The sequence below is a fragment of the Thamnophis elegans genome, chromosome 3, assembly GCF_009769535.1.
Source record: "Thamnophis elegans isolate rThaEle1 chromosome 3, rThaEle1.pri, whole genome shotgun sequence".
NCBI lineage: Eukaryota > Metazoa > Chordata > Lepidosauria > Squamata > Colubridae > Thamnophis > Thamnophis elegans.
In genome coordinates this window covers 22,943,494-22,963,015 of record NC_045543.1, presented here as the reverse complement: position 1 = coordinate 22,963,015, position 19,522 = coordinate 22,943,494, and the positions used below count along the sequence as shown (strand labels likewise).

General features: G+C 37.3%; 1 protein-coding gene across 1 annotated transcript in view; it reads left to right on the top strand.

The window, feature by feature from the left end:
• Positions 1–17,787, top strand: part of ESF1 (ESF1 nucleolar pre-rRNA processing protein homolog) — a 34,272-nt gene extending 16,485 nt beyond the window's left edge. The window contains exons 9-14 of the mRNA XM_032213441.1: positions 2,231–2,386; positions 6,679–6,800; positions 9,408–9,501; positions 11,257–11,315; positions 15,363–15,512; positions 17,359–17,787. Of these exons, the coding sequence (XP_032069332.1) occupies positions 2,231–2,386; positions 6,679–6,800; positions 9,408–9,501; positions 11,257–11,315; positions 15,363–15,512; positions 17,359–17,646 (869 nt within the window). The 3' untranslated portion in view covers positions 17,647–17,787. The remainder of the gene's footprint in view (positions 1–2,230; positions 2,387–6,678; positions 6,801–9,407; positions 9,502–11,256; positions 11,316–15,362; positions 15,513–17,358) is intronic.
• The last annotated feature ends 1,735 nt before the right edge of the window (positions 17,788–19,522 follow it).

Below are 19,522 nucleotides of genomic sequence, written 5' to 3'. Positions count from 1 at the left end.
CTCATCAACCCCAGGCCTGCCGGCAAAGCCAGGTTTTAACAGCTTTTCAGAAGACCTGGAGAGAGGTGAGGGTCCGAATCTCTGCGGGGAGTTCGTTCCAGAGGGCCGGAGCTGCCACAGAGAAGGCTCTCCCCTGGGTAGTAGCCAGGTGGCATTGGCTGGTAGACGGAACCCAGAGGAGGCCGACTCTGTGTGATCTAATGGGTCTTTGGGAGGTAATTGGCAGCAAGCGGTCTCTCAAGTACCCAGGTCCAATACCATGAAGGGCTTTATAAGTTACAACTAGCACTTTGAAGTGTATCCGGAGACTGATCGGTAGCCAGTGCAGCTCGCAGAGGATAGGTGTAACGTGGTTGTTGAGCGAAGCAGTCATTCAGTGAGATGTCATGTGACTGCTTCACTTGGTGATTGCAATCTCAGCACTCCCACTTGCGATTGCTAAATGGATGAAATCCCAGATTAAGGAATGCACCATGCCTTGGGGCAGGGAGATCCTGGGAGGCTTGCTCAGGAGATGAAATCCTCCAGGCCAAAATCTAAGCAGGATTTTCAGTCCTTGGGTGAGAGATACTTGTGCACGGCCTCCACTGAGCCTTCCAGAGGTTCCCTCGCTTGTTTGAGACATCCGACACTCTTTATCTTGTATTGCCCCTCCACTCTGCTTAGATTTCAGCTTCCTCTTATCTGTAAGGGCTGCCTAAAAGAGCTGCCTGCCCAAGGATGTCAGCTCCCTTCTATGTGTGGAAGGGAATATCTTTGACAGGATGCAAGACTGGAGCTCGAATCTTAAGGATCCGAGCTCCAGATCTCCATCGCTCAGGAGATGCCAGCTCTCCTCTGTATGCAGAAGGAAAGCAGATCCTGCAGAAGAGGTATGCTGTAGATCTCCAAAAGAATTCTGACAGGACCCAGGCAACATGGCTTTTCTGCACACCCCCAACAAGGTGAGGCTAGCCCTATCTTTGTTAACCTTCCAGAAGGCCCTTAAAACATGGGTTCTCCATCAACCTTGGTTATCCCATGGGGAACCAGCAAGATGGATATATAAGGTCATGTCACATGGCTTTTATGTTTTATTGTTTTTAGATTGTTGTATAAATTTATGTTTTTGTAAGGTAGTTATGTAATGTTAAATAAATAGATGTTTAACAAACTTCAGTGTTAATACTGTGACCACTACCCAAGCCTCATTCATTCATCCCTCCGTTACCCAAAATTCTTTAATTGCTGCTGGTAGAATTAAACCTGGTTCTTTCTCATTATAATCAATTCTGCATCCTAATACTTATACAGTGTAAATCTGTGCACAAATCTTGCAGGGTTCTCCACTTCTGCTAATTGCTTTTTTTCCAATCAGAAACTTTTGTTTATTTCTGCATTTAGATTCATTTATTCATTGATCAAATTCATTGATTAACACTGGTTTGGAAAATACTTTTCCTGCATTATTTTCATGTTGTAACAAATTACATGAAAAGTTCATTGCTAATCATAGTCGAATACTCTGATTAAAGCTTTATCATGGAACAAGAGATATATGCTGGCATATTTTCAGCCTGGAACGTTCTCACATTTTGACAACATTCCTTTTTTTAATAGAAAATACAAGGCCATTCATTTTTTTAACATGTTCCTTATGAATTATAAGATATTGTACATAACATTCTAACCAGTATTTTTATTGGGAACTAAGTAAAAACAGCAAAAGAGAAAGAATAAATCTGGGTTGTTAAAAGAGCAAAGGGAGAAGTGCAATCTGATGGAAACAGGCAATGTGTATTTATTTTATTCAGTATATTTATTGAAATATTGCATAAAAGAAAGCCATTTATCTTGTTCTGATAAGCTGCATTTACCCAGAGTTTTCTTTAAAAGGAAACTATTTTTTAACTGAATGTATAAATTGAGTCAATGAGTTTCCCATTAAGTGGAGTTCATGAAAAATGTCATTAGAAAGTGTTCATTTCCAAATCCTGGAATAGATATCAGGATAATCTTTTTTTAATCTAAAATGAAAATCAGGGTGCAGTGCTTAGTTGTCAGATAGTTGTTGTGGAGGGAAAAAACTCCAGACTTCATCTGAAGCATGCATGTTTCGAGATTACTCCTTGTTTTTGGCTTGGTTTCCTCCCCCTCCCCCTCCCCTTCCCCGGTTCAAATATGACTGGTTTAATTTCAACTTTTTACATAACCATTTTTTGAAAGATTTTCACTTCCCTCTTATTTAAAGGTAATGATGAAACCGACGATGGTGATAAACCTAAAGAACATTCCAAAGATGATGAAGACCAGATAGCAAAATACAGAGAGCTTCTTCGGAGTATCCAGGAAAAAGAAAAGAAGCACCAAGACACTGATATGGAAATGGAAATTAAATGGGTTCCTGGTAGGTGATTCTTTTTTCTAGAACTGGTGGACCATTTCTGATCTCTTCTCCCCACTGAAAAAAAAGACTGAATTACTTAAATTCCATCATTAAAGTATATACTGATTGCAGCAATCAAATTACTGATTAGTTAATATTAAGTAAAATTAGTCTGCTTAAAAGTATTTAAATATCGGTTTATGGAAAAGGAATATGAGTATAAAAGGTTTGTTTTGATTTTGGTTGTAAGATGAATTTGTCAGCCATGAGTTTGGTTCTCGTTGTCTGTGAGTGGCACAGAGATAGAGTGAAACCTTTGCTGATATTTTTAGGGATAGCAAAGACTTACTGCCACCAGAACAGCTGTGGAAGACAGCTGCATGACTACTCCCAGTTTGACGTATTAGAGTTTAGCGGCTGCAGAATGATTATACTCACAAATACTGTACTCTATTTATCTTTCTGAAAGATGTCTCTATAGTGCATAGCAAAACAGATAGCCCTCAACTTATAACAATTGATTTAACAACAATTCAGACTTATGATGGCCCCAGAAAAAGGGACTTATAACCTGTCCTCAAAGTTATGACTGTTGCACCACCTTTTGCGGTCATGTGATTGCAGTTTGGACCCTTGGCAGTCGGATTTATGATGGTTTTGCAGCTTTTTGCAGCCACTTGAACCAGCCAGCTTCTGACAAGTAAAATGAATTGGAGAAGCTAACTTTGCTTAATGACCATGTGATTTACTTTACAACCACCGTAAAAATGGTTGTAAAATTGGGTGCAGTTAACACTTACATGACTGCATTGGTTAGTGAGCAAAATTCTGGTCCCACCCAATCGTAAGTCATGGACTTCCTGCATAAGGTCTGTGGAAAATTGCTTTTGCGTATGCAGAATCCTTATGCAGAAGGAAAGAAAATTAAGCGGTGCTGGTTTTTTCTTGACATGTTTTCATTTCTTCTGCTCTAAATCTCATGTCTGCCTTTTCACTTTGGGAAAAGATCTGTGTCCCATATTGTAGTGAGGTATTGTTGCTTCAGTAAAAGCTAATAAATGATTAAAATGTGCTGAAGATGTGCCCCTCTCTATTGGTGGAAATGTTTCATTTATTTTTTTTTTTAAAAAAACATCTAGGGGAATCTAGGAGAAAAAACCCTTTTCAGTTCATTATTTACAGCGCTTTAATTTTGTGACAGATCCATTAGAAATTTATTTTTCAAAAATTACAAATGAACACGTTTGAAGTATGGCGTATCCTGTAACTTCTCACCATTTTCTCTTATTTCCTCTAAACACTGCTTCAACTTTGCACATTGTGGTTGCTTAGACAAATTGGGAAATGGTTTGGCAAGTGGCTTGTAAGACAATCTAATTTATGGCAGAACTTCATTCCCTTTATATTTCATATTACATCCAAGTTGTTTTCTTCCAAATAGAGCAGTTGATTTCATTCTCTGAAAAACTCTTTTTTTAGGATTCCTGCTATGGAAAAATATGCTTCAACACCTAACCTTGCCCTTTTAAAATAACACTTTTAAGGCTGCCATCAACATGGAAAAAGTCCATTTGTTTTTGTAGTTACCTCATTGATCTCTTAATTTGTTAGCGGTAACTGTTGTTGCTTTTCTTACAAAGAGCAGATAGGTTAGAACAGGCTGATTGCATTTTGGCATACTATAAAGAGGGGGGGGGAGCGCTGACCCAAAATTGTCTTAGCTTCTACCATAAATTGCTTACCACATTATGTTTCAAACACCTGTTGCCGAGATCATTTTTGCAGAGTCCCATTGCAGTTTTATAGTTGTTTTTAAACTAAGTCTGAGAAATGAAAGTCCTGATTGCTAAGTGTCAGTTGCTTATGCAGTCATGTATATGCTGTTGCACTTCTGTTGTCAAACCAGGTGTCAGTTATTAGCTATCCTGGTTTGGCTCCCCATTGCAAGTTGTGTTTTCCCAGTTCAGATACTGAGGTAAATGGTGATTTATATGAAATAAATCACAGTGCTGGAATACATGTGGAGAAGAAAGGCCTCACATAACAATTTCTATAAAGGACTTATCAATTCAGATGAAAAAGGTAATTAGGCTATTTTATATTTTAATATAGCCATTTTAGAATGATTTGTTGAAACTGGTTTCGTGCCATTTTTTTCTTAACATATCAAAGCTGTATTTTCTCTTGTATGAAAAGCTTTTTGTAACTAAACTTTCTCAAATGTCCTTCTGTAATCAAAAAAGAGGCTGAAAATCTGGGTGCATCTTATACACCGAATACATTTTTTTTGCCTCCTGAAGCCCCGCCCCCTTCACCAAAGTGGCCATGCATAGCCTTATGAAGGCTTTCAGAGAGCTCCTGGGGAGGGCAGAGATGAACAAAAAACGGGCCATGTTTTGTCGTCCCCCCCCCAGCCCCCAGCAGCACTCTATAAGTCTCCATAAGGCTACGCATGCTATTTTTTTGATGAAAAACAGATTGTTTTTTGCTTCCCCCCCCCCAAGCACTCTGCAAGCCCTCCCCCAAGGCTATTTATGCCTTTAAAAGGGGGGGGGCATTTTCGTGAAAAATAGGCCATTTCTGGGAGGTTTGCAGAGTGCAAAAACTTTTTTTTCCTTTTGGAAAGCTCTTTGATTGATGAGAACTACATTGATCATGTGCTGTGCCAGCAGAAATACATACCTATTTACTCTATTTCTCTCTCTCTCTATCCCTCTACCTACCTACCTACACACACTCTCTCTCTCCTTACCTACCTACTGTATTTCTCTATCTCACTCTATTTCTCTCTATATATATCCCTTTATCTACCTACTAAATACTCTTTCTCCCTACCTATCTACTGTATTTCTGTTTTTCTCTTTCTCTCCCTCTACCTACTTACACACCCTACCTACCTACCTACCTACTGTATTTCTCTCTCTTTCTCTTTCTCTCTCTATCCCTCTACCTACCAACCTACCTACTCTCTCTCTCCCTATTTACTGTATTTCTCTCTCTCTTTCTATTTCTCTCTCTCTATCCCTCTACCTACCTACCTTCTCTCCCTCTCTCTCTCTCTCTCCCTCCCTTTATCTACCTACCTATCTAACTACTCTCTCTCTTCCTACCTACCTACTGTATTTCTCTCCCTGTCTATCTCTCTATCTACCTACCTACTTTTTTAAAAAAATTGTCTCTTCAAAACCTTTGTGCATCTTATACTCCAGTGCGTCTTATACTCCAAAAATATGGTACTTGAAAAGGTATAACGAAAAGTATAATTAATACATCATAATATGGTTATGGCCTGATTTCGGAGAACTCACATATGCATGTAAAATCTGGTATTGTGCTTGTTGTTGGTGGGTTAATTAACCATGCAAGTATAAATCTAAAATATTGCAGTCTGTAAAAAAGTGAAAATATATATCATCTAAAACAAGCTTAACACATATAAATCTAAAATGATGAATATGACATAAGTGGTTATTCCTGTGACCAGTTATGCCTTTTTTTTCATGATCACTCCCTTAAATTTTGCCTAGAAAATTGAAGGGTTTAATGTGGAAGGTGAAACATTCTTTTTCTGCCAAATCATTCAAAAAAGATACTATCATCCCCTCAAATGTCTGAAACTTACTAGTAGTTTCTCAGGATAGTCCCAAGTACAGGCCACTAGATCTGGCCTTAATAACAACTCTATGAATGACATTTTCTAGGTTTTAAACCAGGAGGAAAAAATGAAGCCTTTTCTTCTGATGGAAATATTGTTCTTTTTCATGGGTTTATCTGGATTCCTTCTGAATTCAGCTGCAAGATAAATACTTCAAAACTATTAATGAGGTACAAGAGAAGACTGATATTATTTAAAAAAATAAAAAATGGCAGGGCTTCATTTTCTCTGCTTCAGTCCTCCTTTAAATAGATTTTATGCTGTCTGTTTTCATGCCATTGTTACCAACAATATAGAGATACCAAGACTAGAAAGATAGTGACTATGTATACTGATTCCTATTTACATATTGGAAACCCCAATCTTTCTGCAATCTACAGATTGGATAGGCAAGAAAATTGGGTGGAATGCAACAGAATATGGCAAGGAATAGTTCAAAAGAACTAGTTTGTCTGGCTTGCTGAATAAGAACTGGGTTTAACTTAGTAAGTGCCAGTCAGACCACTGAGAACAAGCAACCACTGGTGGTTGGTTGGTTGTTTTTTTGCCTGTTATTGAAGCCACAGCTTTACACTCATACAACATGCTATCCCGTTCCAATTTTAAAATACTGGTTTGGTGTAAAGAGCTGCTGCCTGTGTTCTCTCATTGGTTACAGGTCTGAAAGCAAATGCTGAAGAAATGGTAAGAAACAAGCTAGAAGGCAAGGATAATCTGACTCCCTGGCAGCAATTTCTAGAAAAGAAGAAAGAGAAAAGGAAAATGAAGAAAAAGCAAAAGGTAATTTATGACCTAAGTTAACACAGTTTTAAATGTTTCTCTCTTCGGAAAACCCTGAAGAACTTATTCTAGTACACAGAAATCTTTTATCTAGGATCCTTATACTGGGACTCATTTCAGGCTAGGTTTATTGGGAGATAAGACTGTTTTTCAGAACATTCCCAATACCTGGCTGCACACTGCAAGGGAACCCATGGGTATTGGGTGCTGTCTCTCAGGGAGCTTCATTTGTTTATCATTTATTTATTGCTCATATATATATGTCTACAGAGAAAAAAGATAACCGTGGATGATTTGCCGGAAAAAAGGAGAGATATGCATAATAACAATTTCAATTGATAAAAAGTTAACAAAACACAAATGTTGAGCTATATCTATACTGTGTTTTCTAAACCAGATCTGCATTTTTATCTATTGAGGGCTACATTCTTTCATGGAGAGCCTTTTGACAGTGTTGAAGCAAGTAAAGGTTGAATCCACAGATCAACTTAGGTGGAGATAATCATTGGGGTGTTCTTGCCATGACAACTCTTTTTTTCTACTCATGTTGTGTATCAGATTAGTTTCATCCTATGGTCAACATAGCATATGTTTTTGTAAATTTCTTAAATATAAATTGGGTTTCATGTGCCACGTCTTTTCTTGTTAAAGTTTGATTTTGTTTATCTTTTGTGAGAGTGATCTGTATCCCAAAGGAGGACTGTGAAACACCTAGTCTCACACCTTTATGCTATATAAACTCTCCCCCCCCACACACACACTATTTTTACATTTTAATAGTCTATGTTTTACAGATACACCAGGTGAGGGTTTTCCTAGAAGATAAGTAGTGAGATCAGGAACTATCAAGCTGTTACAGCAAAGTATGAATAGGGTCAGATTCTGAATATGCAAAGTACTTCTGGGAGAGTCTTGAGACTATCCTATATAAGGATTCATGCTGCTATATATTTTTAAGAGTTATTTATTCACTTCTTCATATTAATAATCTGTTTTTCCTCCAGTCTAGACCTTGTAAATGGGTCTGTCATTTTATCTTCATAGCATCACTGAGAGTCACTAAAATGAGAAATAGTGACTTGCTTGTAATCATTAAGTCAAGTGTTTCTTTAATCCAAGTTTGTGCTATAGTCATTACATTCCCCCACATGATTATGTTGTGATTATCTCAGCATATGCTCACATACTTTATCAGTGTTTCGAAATATGTTTGAGAAAGCATTATCCTATCTTTCCCATCCTTTTTCAAGACACCTGTAGTTGAAATGATTCCTAGCTTTAGAAAACATTCCCCCTTTTTCCCCCATTCCATTCCATGGAATATTTATTCTGAGAAGGAGCTGTGATATGTAATAAATAAAATGGTAGCTTAGTCTAAGAAAAACAGAAAATATTCCTACCAATATCCCGGTGGCTTGTTTACCACAGTTTTCATTCACTAAAAAATAGGGAATGGATCTGAATATTGTAGATTCTCCTACCATTCTTGACAAGGCAGTTTATGAGCCATAAAAATGTAGGACAAAACAAGAATCCAATAATAAATTCTTGTCCTCCACAAACAAGAGCCTCTTAAACAAGGTGCTTGTTCTTGACTGATTTCTATGTGAATTTATAGCATGCCATAAATTCTGTTGTTCCCCAACTCTGCAAGCCTATAAGCTGGTCTAGTCTCCAGATTTCACATTGGTTCATCAAAATGGCATGAAGATAAACTTATTTTATGGCATGAAGCCTAACTGACACCTAGTTTAATAGTTAATAAAGATAGGCAATGTGATGCCCATCTGATGTTTTGATGTGTGAACTCCCGTCTGGCCAGTTGTAAAGTATTGTAGCACTAAGATATTTGCAAGGCATTTGATTCTTTACCCATAGATTCAGACAAGACTAAAGAGATCCAGGATTGCAATATATGTAGATAAGAAATGTATTGCACGGTGTTCAGCTGCCATGAACTTGTTTTACTGAATTGTTATGAACATTGAACAAGACAAAGAAGACAAAGAATTTAAACATAATAAAAACATAAGTGTCCCTGCATAATATCTTGGTATGTTTTAGAACTTCAGGATTATCCTTGGGCTTTGAATTTGTGTATTTAATTTCCCAATGTTCCTTGACCTTCAAAACCCAAGGAACATTGGGAAATTAAATACACAAATTTGGCCTATGCAACTTTTTGATCATTGAAAATTGCTGGATTATCAATATTTCTAATAAAAATGAATGAAATAGATTATACATTATCAACTAACAAAAATTATTGTCACTTTTTTGCATTGCTACACACACACATGCACTTGGCTTACAAGTGTTTGAATTTTGTTCAGTTTTCTATAGGGCAATCCTGCATCATTTTGTGCTAGCAATTCAATTTTTATCACACATTTCCTTATAAAGCATTTCTTAAGCTGTCTTTAGGAAGTCTACATAGATGTCTATAGTCCTTAATCTTAGGAAAACAATAGTTTGAAATCACTTTCTTCCTTGAAGGTTTTGTGCCTTGGGATTACTTCTTGAAATCTGTTTTGAACAATTTATGCTTGATGTATTTAATTATATTACTAGTATTTAATATTGAAAATATAGTGTATTTTGTTTCAGGCTTCTGCCATTAAGGAAACACTGAGTGAAGACGAATGCCCATCTGATGTTGATTTGAATGATCCATATTTTGCTGAGGAACTTGGGAGACCAGGTTAGATGTCAGTTTTGCTATCCTACATTGTTAAAGATAATACAGTACATGTCAAATGTTTTATCCAAGAAGTTATGACAAAAGCAATCAAACCTGTTTAATCATTTTTTGTCATTTAAAAGTAGGAATAAAAGCAGAAAAACTACTGGACCATTTTTGAATAATGCGGAAATAACAGAATTTTCTAATTTTGACTGTTGCTGCTGTTGCCATTGGTTCATTTGAAATTGCTGGAGAGGGATAGAATTAGTAAATCATATCAAATCAGAATAGAAAAAAAATTACAAGTGAAGCATGATTATATTCCAAAAATACTTTATTGTACGGTGATAGGGCAAATTCAGCACATAACTGCAAATACTCAGGCTCTGTGGATGAAACTGTTAATAGAATTTATTAGGTGTAGCCAGCAGGGTTCCTTAATTTTCAGAGATGGTGTCCTTGCATTTTATCCTCTGGAAGCTACTTTGACCGACTCCTTATTTCAAAAGTAATTTGCCTTGTCAGGAAATTGCTTCTATATAAAATAACACCAAGGTAAGTACATTACAGAAATTGTGCAGAACTCTAAATTGTGCTTTTAATGTTTTTAATTATTGGAAGCTACCCATTAAGCGGTGTAGGTAGATTTTGTGTTTGTTTGCTTGCTTATTTGTAGCCCCAAATGCACGACGGTTAGGATATCAGCAATATCAGAAGACGAATAGGGTGTGTGCAATCTTGCACACATGCGTGTCTGTGTGTCTATGTATCAACAACAGAAATCTAATATAGGTACTATTCAATTAAACGAATCTAAAAGTGAAATGCCTAATGGAAAAACACTAATTTGGCTGGTTTTAGAAACATCTGCAACAGAGCCTTTTTAAATGACCAAATTAGATGGGGCAGATTTGATTTTTGAAGCTGTTGCTTGATGTATATACCGGTGTATACATGGTTTGTACTTCAAAGGGCTTTAAAGTGATAACTGGTATCTTGAATTGGAACTAGGGACAGCCGATGATTTCAGAACAAATAGACTTATAAACCAGAGTTTACAGAAACTAAAGAGGAATGAAAGGAGTCAGATTGTTTTGTATAATTAATACATTCAGCTTTCTAGCAAAAAAAACCCCAGAGCATCTGCAAGATGATGGATTTATTATTTTTTAGCCTTGGAAACCAAGTCTCTATATATTGGTAGAGACACAGCATTGCGGTTTGGTTTTTTCAAAAGATTTTCATATAGCTTTGATAAAGGAATGAGCGTCTTGAATGAATTACTTAAAGATATTTCCTATGTGCTTGCCAAGGGAGAAAGAAAGAAAAAAACAGCTTTTACATAATGTTTACTGCACATGATGTTACATTTGCTTATTTTACTTCCTGAAACATGGTTTGAGATTTTCTTTTTCTAGCATGCATTCCCCTCTCTCTTTTTCCTTTTTCTCTTTTCAAAAGACTTCGCATCATTGTGAAATCTATATTTGTATCCCCTAAGAATCTCAGAAATTTGAAAAGAGTGCTATTGGGGTAAATGTTATCCATTTAAAGTACGTCAGGCCACTCTTTATAGCAGGAGTCCTTTGTTCTGAGGAAAATAATCTCCGACTAAACCTCTCCCCCCCCCCCATGAAGATGATTTGCGTCTTATTTTCCACAAATAAATTCTATTATGTTTTTAAAGCCTGATATTTCAGAAAGTTTTCTATTATCTCTATAAGAGACCATTATTTATGTGTGTTTTAATACTTAACATTTGTTTCTGCTTAGGTTTGAATAAAACATTAAAGAAAGGAGTTGTTGAAGAAGAAGATCCTGAAAAGCAGCAGGTACGAATCACATTAAAGAAATACTTTTAATTGTGCTGTCTAGGTTAAACAGAACTTGCTTTTTGTTCATAAGATTTCATTACCTCAAATATGAAGGCAAATAATTACACCCTTAAGGCTCAAAATAGATGTGAGACTATCTACACTCTTTGAGACACCCAATTATTTTCAAGAATTAATCGAAATGTTTCTTTTATTATTGCTTTTTTTCAATGGCACTTACATCCTTGTCCCAGTTTAGAAACACATCTCATGTGGCTCTTTCCAGTAGTAACAAGACTGGTACAAATGTTGGCTTTAGCAGCGCCAAAGGATTAGCTCTTTTTCTTTTTGCTGAAGCCTTACTTCTGGAGAATGCCAGTGGTAAGGAAAGCTGAGCAAGCCAGGCTGAAGAATATCAGTGTCCAAACATAATGTGCTTTCATTTTCACTATTGCTGTTTTGATCCATCAGAAGAGGAAGGATCAAATGAAAAGTGATGTTTGGGAAGAGGACCTGCTTAAAATCTCTTAAGAGAGAAATGGGGGAGTTTTCTCTCTTTCTTGTTGTCCCAATCTATGTCTAAACAGCAGGAGAGAGGAGCAGATGTCAACCCCCCCTTTTTTTCTTAATCCAAACTGTTTTTACTGCAAACATTCTCTGAGAAAATCAATATGTAAAGTACTTGTAAATACCACCGTTCACATTACTTTGCCGTTGCATTTATTAATTTATGCACGTGGCTACTTGATAAGATTAATGATGAGCTGCATGTCATGTTCAGATGGTTAATGTATGTGTGGTATGCTGGAACAAGAAGCAGCTTATGTTGCAGGAAATCAGGATGACTTCCTAATTAAATTGATGAATGAAAATTAGTGGCTAGGAAAACCTAATAGAAAAACAGAATTTTATTCTTATTCCTTAAAAAAAGACATGAGATGGAAATTGCATTTGAAGAATGGATGTCACTTTGTGAAATGATTCTCTTGTATTAGCTAGTGTAGCAAGATTTTTTGGCAATAAATCATAGGATGGCTTTCTCAGAAACTCAGCTTTCTTTCTTCTCATTTCTGAAATGTCTATACTTGCAAGATGTTCCAAGGGTTTGCCATATAGTCTGAATCAGTTTAAACATCATCAGCATCCATGTGGAAGGCAATGGAAAATGTTTCCTCAGGGACATTCCACATAATGTCATGATATTGCATATGTTTGGAACAATACACGGCAGCTTTGAAATGTCTGTTATTTGTGATCATGTTTAAGCAGTTGCCAGATGTTGACGGTCATGTTAAGGTACTGTTGAAGACCTGAATAGAGTTTGATTTCTAGCGACTTGAGGAAAAACTCCATATTGTATTTCTGCACCACTGTGGAGGTAGTTTGCTGTTGTCTTTTTTCCAGAGTGTTTTCTCCCCCAGTAAAGTTTGCAATGTTTCCTGGTGGCCTCCCATTTAAACAATAATAAAACCTTGATTACCATATTTTTGGAGTATAAGACGCACTGGAGTATAAGATGCACCAAGGTTTTGAAGAGGCAATTTTTTTAAAAAAGCAGGTAGGTAGATAGAGAGGGAGAGAGAGAGAGAGGGAGAAATAGAGTAGGTTGGTAGGGAAAGAGAGAGAATAGGGGGAGAGAGAGAGAGATACAGTAGATAGGTAGGGAGAGAGAGAGGGTAGGTAGGTAGATAGAGGGATAGAGAGAGAGAGGGAGGGAGAAATACAGTAGGTAGGTAGGGAGAGGGAGAGAGAGAAAGTGTAGGTAGGTAGGTAGAGGGAGAGAGAGCGGGGAGGGAAAAATACAGGTAGGTAGGGAGAGAGAGTGGGTAGGTAGGTAGATAAAGAGAGAGAGAGAAATACAGTAGATAGGAAGGGAGGGAGAGTAGGTAGGTAGGTAGGTAGGTAGATGGAGAGAGAGAGAAAGAGAGAGAGAGAGAAATACAGTAGGTAGGTAGAAAAAGAGAGAGTAGCTAGGTAGGTAGATGTTTCCAGGTGTATTTATCCATGTGCTGGAGAAAGAAATTGCTGACAATCTGCAGCACCTAAGACTTAGTTCCTGCTGGCACAGCACTTGATCAATGTAATTCTCATCAATCACTTAAAGAGCTTTCCAAAAGGAAAAAAAAAGTTTTTGCACTATGCAAACCTCCCCCAAACGGCCCATTTTTCTGTGAAAAGGGGCCCATTTTTTTTCAAATAAAAGGAATGAATAGCCGGGGGGGGGGCTTGCAGAGTGCTCCTGGGGGAATGGGGGGGCAAAAGGAGAAAAATGGCCCATTTTTCATGAAAACGGGCCTGTTTTCTGTCAAAAAAACTGCATGCATACCCTTATGGAGGCTTATAGAGTGCTGCTGGGGTCTTTGGGGGGGGGCAAAAAACGGCCCAGTTTTTGCTTATTTCTGCCCTCCCCAGCCCCCAGGAGCTCTCCATAAGGATATGCACGGCCATTTTTGTGAAGGGGGCAGGGCTTCAGGAGGCAAAAAAAATGCTTTATTCGATGTATAAGATGTACCCAGATTTTCAGCCTCTTTTTTTGAGGAAAAAAGGTGCATCTTATACTCCAAAAAATACGGTAGTTGTTTAGGATGAGCCAGGGTTTGCTCTTTGTATGCCAGTTAGATTATAGTAGTGAGGCCAATGTTCCCTCTGAGCTGCGTGGCCGCGCACGTAACAAGAAAACTCCACGCAGCAGTTTCCAACTGCTGCGCAGTGTTTTTTAATTTCTTACAATATAATATTCCCCCCCCTCCCTCCTTCCTCTCTGCACCGAACTCTCTCCTCCAGCGGGTGAAGTCAAGGAAAACTCTGCCCAGAGACCGATGACGCTGCAGAAGGGAGAATTCCCATTGGTCCTCTGGGTCTTCGTCGGTTCCTGGGAAAACGTGATTCGCTGGTTGTAGCCTGCATTTCTCTGCACATCCCGTGTTTCTCAAGCATTGCATCGTCTGAAGCCCCGTTCTGGGCTTGGCAGCCTTTTGCGATCCCTTCGCTTTGCGGAGAGGGGGCTGAGCCAAAGGGGTCCACAAGATCTTGAGACTTGATTTTTGAGCAGTACCAATCCATTCCACTCTTTCCTTTCCCTTTCTGTCCTCCTTCTATCTTCCTTTCTCCTTTCCTTTCCTTTCTCTCTTCCTTTCCTTTCCTTATTTCCTTTTCCCTTTTTTCTTTTCCCTTCCCTTCCCATTCCCTCCCTTCACCCTTTCCTTTCTTCTTTCCCATTTCCTTTCCCTTCCTTTTCCTTTCCTTCTTTTCCATTTCCTTTCCTTTTTCCTTTCCTTTCTTTTTTCCTTTCCTTTCTCTTTTCATTTCCTTATTTCCTTTTCCCTTCTTTTTTTCTTTTCCTTTCCCTTTCCCTCCCTTCTTCATCCTTTCCTTTTCTTCTTTCCCATTTCCTTTCCCTCCCCCTCCCTTCTCTTCCTTCCTTCCTGGGGTTTTGGGGGAGAGGGAGGGGACCCTTTTCCCCCTTGACCCCCTCCCCAACATCTGCTCTGATGGCAATTATGGCTAAAAAAAATTCAGATGCTCAGCATGAAAACGTACCACTCAAACACTATACTTTTCTGCACACACTGAAAAAAAATTAGAGGGAACATTGAATGAGACATGCATTTTTGTCTTTTTTTTATGCTTTAAAAAGGTGATTGTCTGAAACTGGAACATTTTGACTTGGGAATATTTTGAACATACCGAATAAGCATAATTAGAGCTACCATGTATAAATACAAATGCTTAATTTGTAGATATATAGATATGCCAAAAATTATGTCATTTTCAAATTGCTAAAAAGATTAGCTGCTTGTTTTAAAAGCATAACAAATATATTACAGAGATTAGAATTCTTAATCTAGTCTTATTGCAGCGAGGGTGATGCTATTAATTGCTTTTTCTTTCCCTTTTATAATAAAGTGCCCTTATCCTTGCTAATAATAATGTTTTGTAAATAGATCAGCTATTATGGTTGTTCCAGTCCTGCATTAACACTTCAGTCTTTGATGGAGAAACATCTGGAATTTGTATTACTTGAAGTGGGATACAAACAAGGCCTTTCTGTTTTGATTGTAATAGGCTGAAATGGCTTTGTTGTTGATGATGGATGATGAGGAGGAGGAAAGGAGTCACTTCAATTATGATAAGATTGTAGAACAGCAGAACCTGAGCAAAAGGAAAAAGAAGCTGCTAATGAAGAAGGAGGAACTGGTGACAGATGACTTCCAGGTAACACAATGGGCTTCCCTTTTCTGAAATGTTGTAAACACACAGATCATTTTGAATTAATATAGACTAATAACTACATGGCTATTAACATGAAAATATATTTTACTATTATCATTCCCATCGTTTTAATAAATTTCCCCATATCACTTAAGCCCCAAGTAATCTTTTACTCCTGAAATCTTATTTGGGCATAATAGAAATGAATGGTACATATTCTTCCTTTGCCCTTGTCTTTTCATGAATATGTAGAATGTAGTTAGTGGAATAGAAGGAGGCTAGTGGTAATGATGATACATCTCATCCTTTTTATAGTCACGGTAGTAAACATACCTCATACTCCTTCCTCTTATTTTCACCACCACCATCCTGTGTCTTGGACCCAAAGTCACCCAACTGGCTTCCATGCCTAGGGGAAGCCTAGAACTCACAAGTCTCTAGGCCTACCCTAAACTAAGTGGTTTCATTGCCACTATGTTAAACTGGCTCTCTACAACAGCATATAAACAATTGATCTAACCTTTGCAGTTCATGTGAAAGGTTGTTAACTAACAGACCTAGTAAAAGGAACTCCATCACTTCTAACTGGTAATATACAGTTTGTAATTATGAAGAACAATTCCAAGTTTGATATTTTTCTCCACTTTTATTCTTGTTCTCATCCACTTTGATTCTGTCAATCTAAATATATGTCCACAAAAATCTTTACATGCAAAAGTTGTTTGTTTTATGCCTATATTCTTTTTCCTATAATTTTTCCTTCTGATGATACCTTATTTCCATAGTACCAATCTTTCTCATTCAAAAAAGAATTCCCTCATATTTTTTATCTGAAAACGTATTCTTGAAAAATACTTCCATTACGCATTTGAGGTTGTCTCACATAAGTAGTTTCCAAGAATATTTCATGTACAATAAATATGTTGGCTCTGTGGTTCAGGTTTCCACACTGTTTCCATCTTAGCAAGAGAATGTGTCTTTATTTTAAAAAAAATATAGAAATTAAAGCATACATCACAATTCTTTTGCATAAGAATTCTATTGCTAGTGTACACTAATATTTTAGGAAGGTGCTTAATGCAGTTGTGAATAATTCTGCTGGTATGCAAGAAAGAGGAATAGGGGTTGTATATAGAATGAATTCTAAAGTTTATAGAACATGGCTTCTCTGATCATTTCAGATCAGCTTCTGATCTATGAAATAGGGGAATACAGATTGATTGGAAAAGTTTCTCTTCATATATTTTCAGGATAGCAGCATGGGCTTGGTTTCTATATTGTTCTTACATAAGAAGACTCACAAGAAATAGTAAGAAGGTAAACAGAATGCATAGGCAGTCCTTAACTTATGACAGCAATTGTGACTAGATTTTTAGTCATAAGTCATGACAGACATAAATTGAAGCATCCACATGACCAGACCCGACTTTAATGATTGGTTTTACAGAGGTCATTAAGTGAATCATGTGGTAATAAGTATGAAATCATTCTTCCAAGTAGGAAGGTCTTATGCCAGAAATGGGCAAAAAGCAATATAACAAACTGCAGGCATGTAACCATGGGACACTGCAACCAGTCGTAAAGGGCCAAAATCTGGTCATGTGACTGCAGGGATGAATGGTATTTTCATGTAAGGTAAGACATGTTCCAAAATAGTTAGCATTTTGTGAAATATATGGTGTCTTGGCAGATTTTCGCTCTATGTATTTAACATTTCTGAGAACTGCTCCCTCAGTCTGAAGGCCATTGTATGTCCTCTTAAGCAACATCTACCTTGCATGATATAGTTACAATTTTCTCCTCAGTTTTTCTTTTGGCAAGTAAAATCTCTTTTTTTTGCTGTTCGCAGGTAAATGTTGATGATGCCAGATTTCAAGCCATGTATACTTCCCATCTGTATAATTTGGATCCTTCCGATCCAAACTTTAAGAAAACAAAAGCAGTGCAAAAGATTTTAGAGGAGAAAGTTCGCCGAAGGCATCAGGGGTCAACTGAATCAAAGGGAGAGCAGGACAATGTGGCAGAGAAGAAACCTGTTGCCAAAAAATCTCTAGATCCTGCATTGTCGATGCTAGTCAAATCCATCAAGAATAAAACAGAACAGTTTCAAGCAAGGAAGAAGCAGAAAATTAAATAAATTGACTGAAGAGTTTAAAGATGAAGTGAACTTTCAAAGAAGACACAATTTATTTTAGGTTAAAAAAAAAACCATTGGATCCTTGAAACTTTCTTCACCTTTTCTTCCAGTTCAAGTTCAATGCTTATAAAAATCTTGCCAGAGGAATTGCAAATGAAGCTATCCTAAAAGAGCCTAGGTGGCGCAGTGGTTAAATGCAGCACTGCAGGCTACTGCTAGATCAGCAGGTCAGCGGTTCAAATCTCACCGGCTCAGGGTTGACTCAGCCTTCCATCCTTCCGAGGTGGGTAAAATGAGGACCCGGATTGTTGGGGGCAATATGCTGACTCTCTGTAAACCGCTTAGAGAGGCCTGAAAGGCCTATGAAGCGGTATATAAGTCTACTGCTATTGCTATTGCTATTGCTAAAAGCAAATGGAACTTATTTTGGCTATATTAAAAAATGAGATTGTTTTCTTTTCATGGCATATTGTGGGATTGGTTCTTGAACATTTTTAAAGGAAGAAAATATTTTGGATATTTGTAATCATATTAATAAAATGGATTAAATAGAAAGCATCTGACTGTTATTACTGTGACTAGGATTGAATAATAACACAGTGCTTAAAGTTGTAAGGTACGTTTTTCTTTTACATTCAATTCTCAAAACTTTTCAAAGATTTATCGAAGTTGGTCATAGTTTTTTCTTAATGTTACATTAGTTCCTTTGATTCACAGATAAAAATTGAAATTAAGAGTCTGACAAGCTATGTGCATTACTGAATTGCTGTACAACTCAGAGTTCTGGCTAATCATTAATACACATTATTGTTCCTTCAAAATATGTTCTGAAATTTTACAGGATGTGGTAAATGGCTGACAATGCAAACAAGAATCAATATTCTCCCAGATTTAAGATAATTCAGTACTTCCTTTCTGAGAATTGCTAGATGCATATATCTGCACTCAAAGACTTGAATGTCTTAACTGATTAATTGTTCCAAAAGGACTGAATTTATGAAACAGACTTGATTGCCAAGCAAAATAGTACAAGCAACGCCATCCTCTATTTTCAAAACAAATTGGGAGCAGCTGCTATATTCAAGTCTTTGTGGACTAGGTTGCTCTATGTACTGGTTGAAATATTCTCTCTTCCCTTCTCCTGCCAGAAGATACAACTGGGGAGTGCTTTTGTAAGGATGGCATACTTATTTTTAGTGCAGCTAAACAAAACTAGGATTCACTAGGAAGTTTTTGCATGTGACATTTGATCCATTTTGAACCCACAGAGAAGGATTTAACATCTTATTATTTGGAGCTGAGCTTAGTATGATATTCCATATGACTTTAGCTATTATGCCAAACTTAAAAACAAATGAGTTTAGGCAGACCCTACCTTTCATTTGAACTGCAGCACATGGAGGTGGAATGCTGACCTCTTCTTTCCCCTTCTCAATTGAATCTGAATATATGTAGCCTCAGAAGAGAGAGGAACAAGACAAATGGCTATAATATAATTTGGCTTGAAATACGTGCTTGAATCACACCTTTGACAGCACAGAGCTGACCGCTTGGAGATTTCATTCTAAAAGTTTTGGCTTATGGAAACTCCTAGGGAAGATTTAATCATTTGGATCTGACATACGAGCATGCTGGAGAAACCACAGGTATTTGGACTTATCCAACCTGGGACTTACTTGGAATATTTTCATGGCAGAGTTTCTACCCTCTTCATTTGAGGAAATGCATAAAACACACATGGTTTACAGTCTGCCTGCCATAAAAATAGTTTGAGAGCATTTAACGTTATTGTTTGGAGTTCTGCTCTCTCACACTATTGATTTCCTCCCTGTCCTCTATTAAAGACATAACCAACCAGTCTATAGTCAAAAATGAT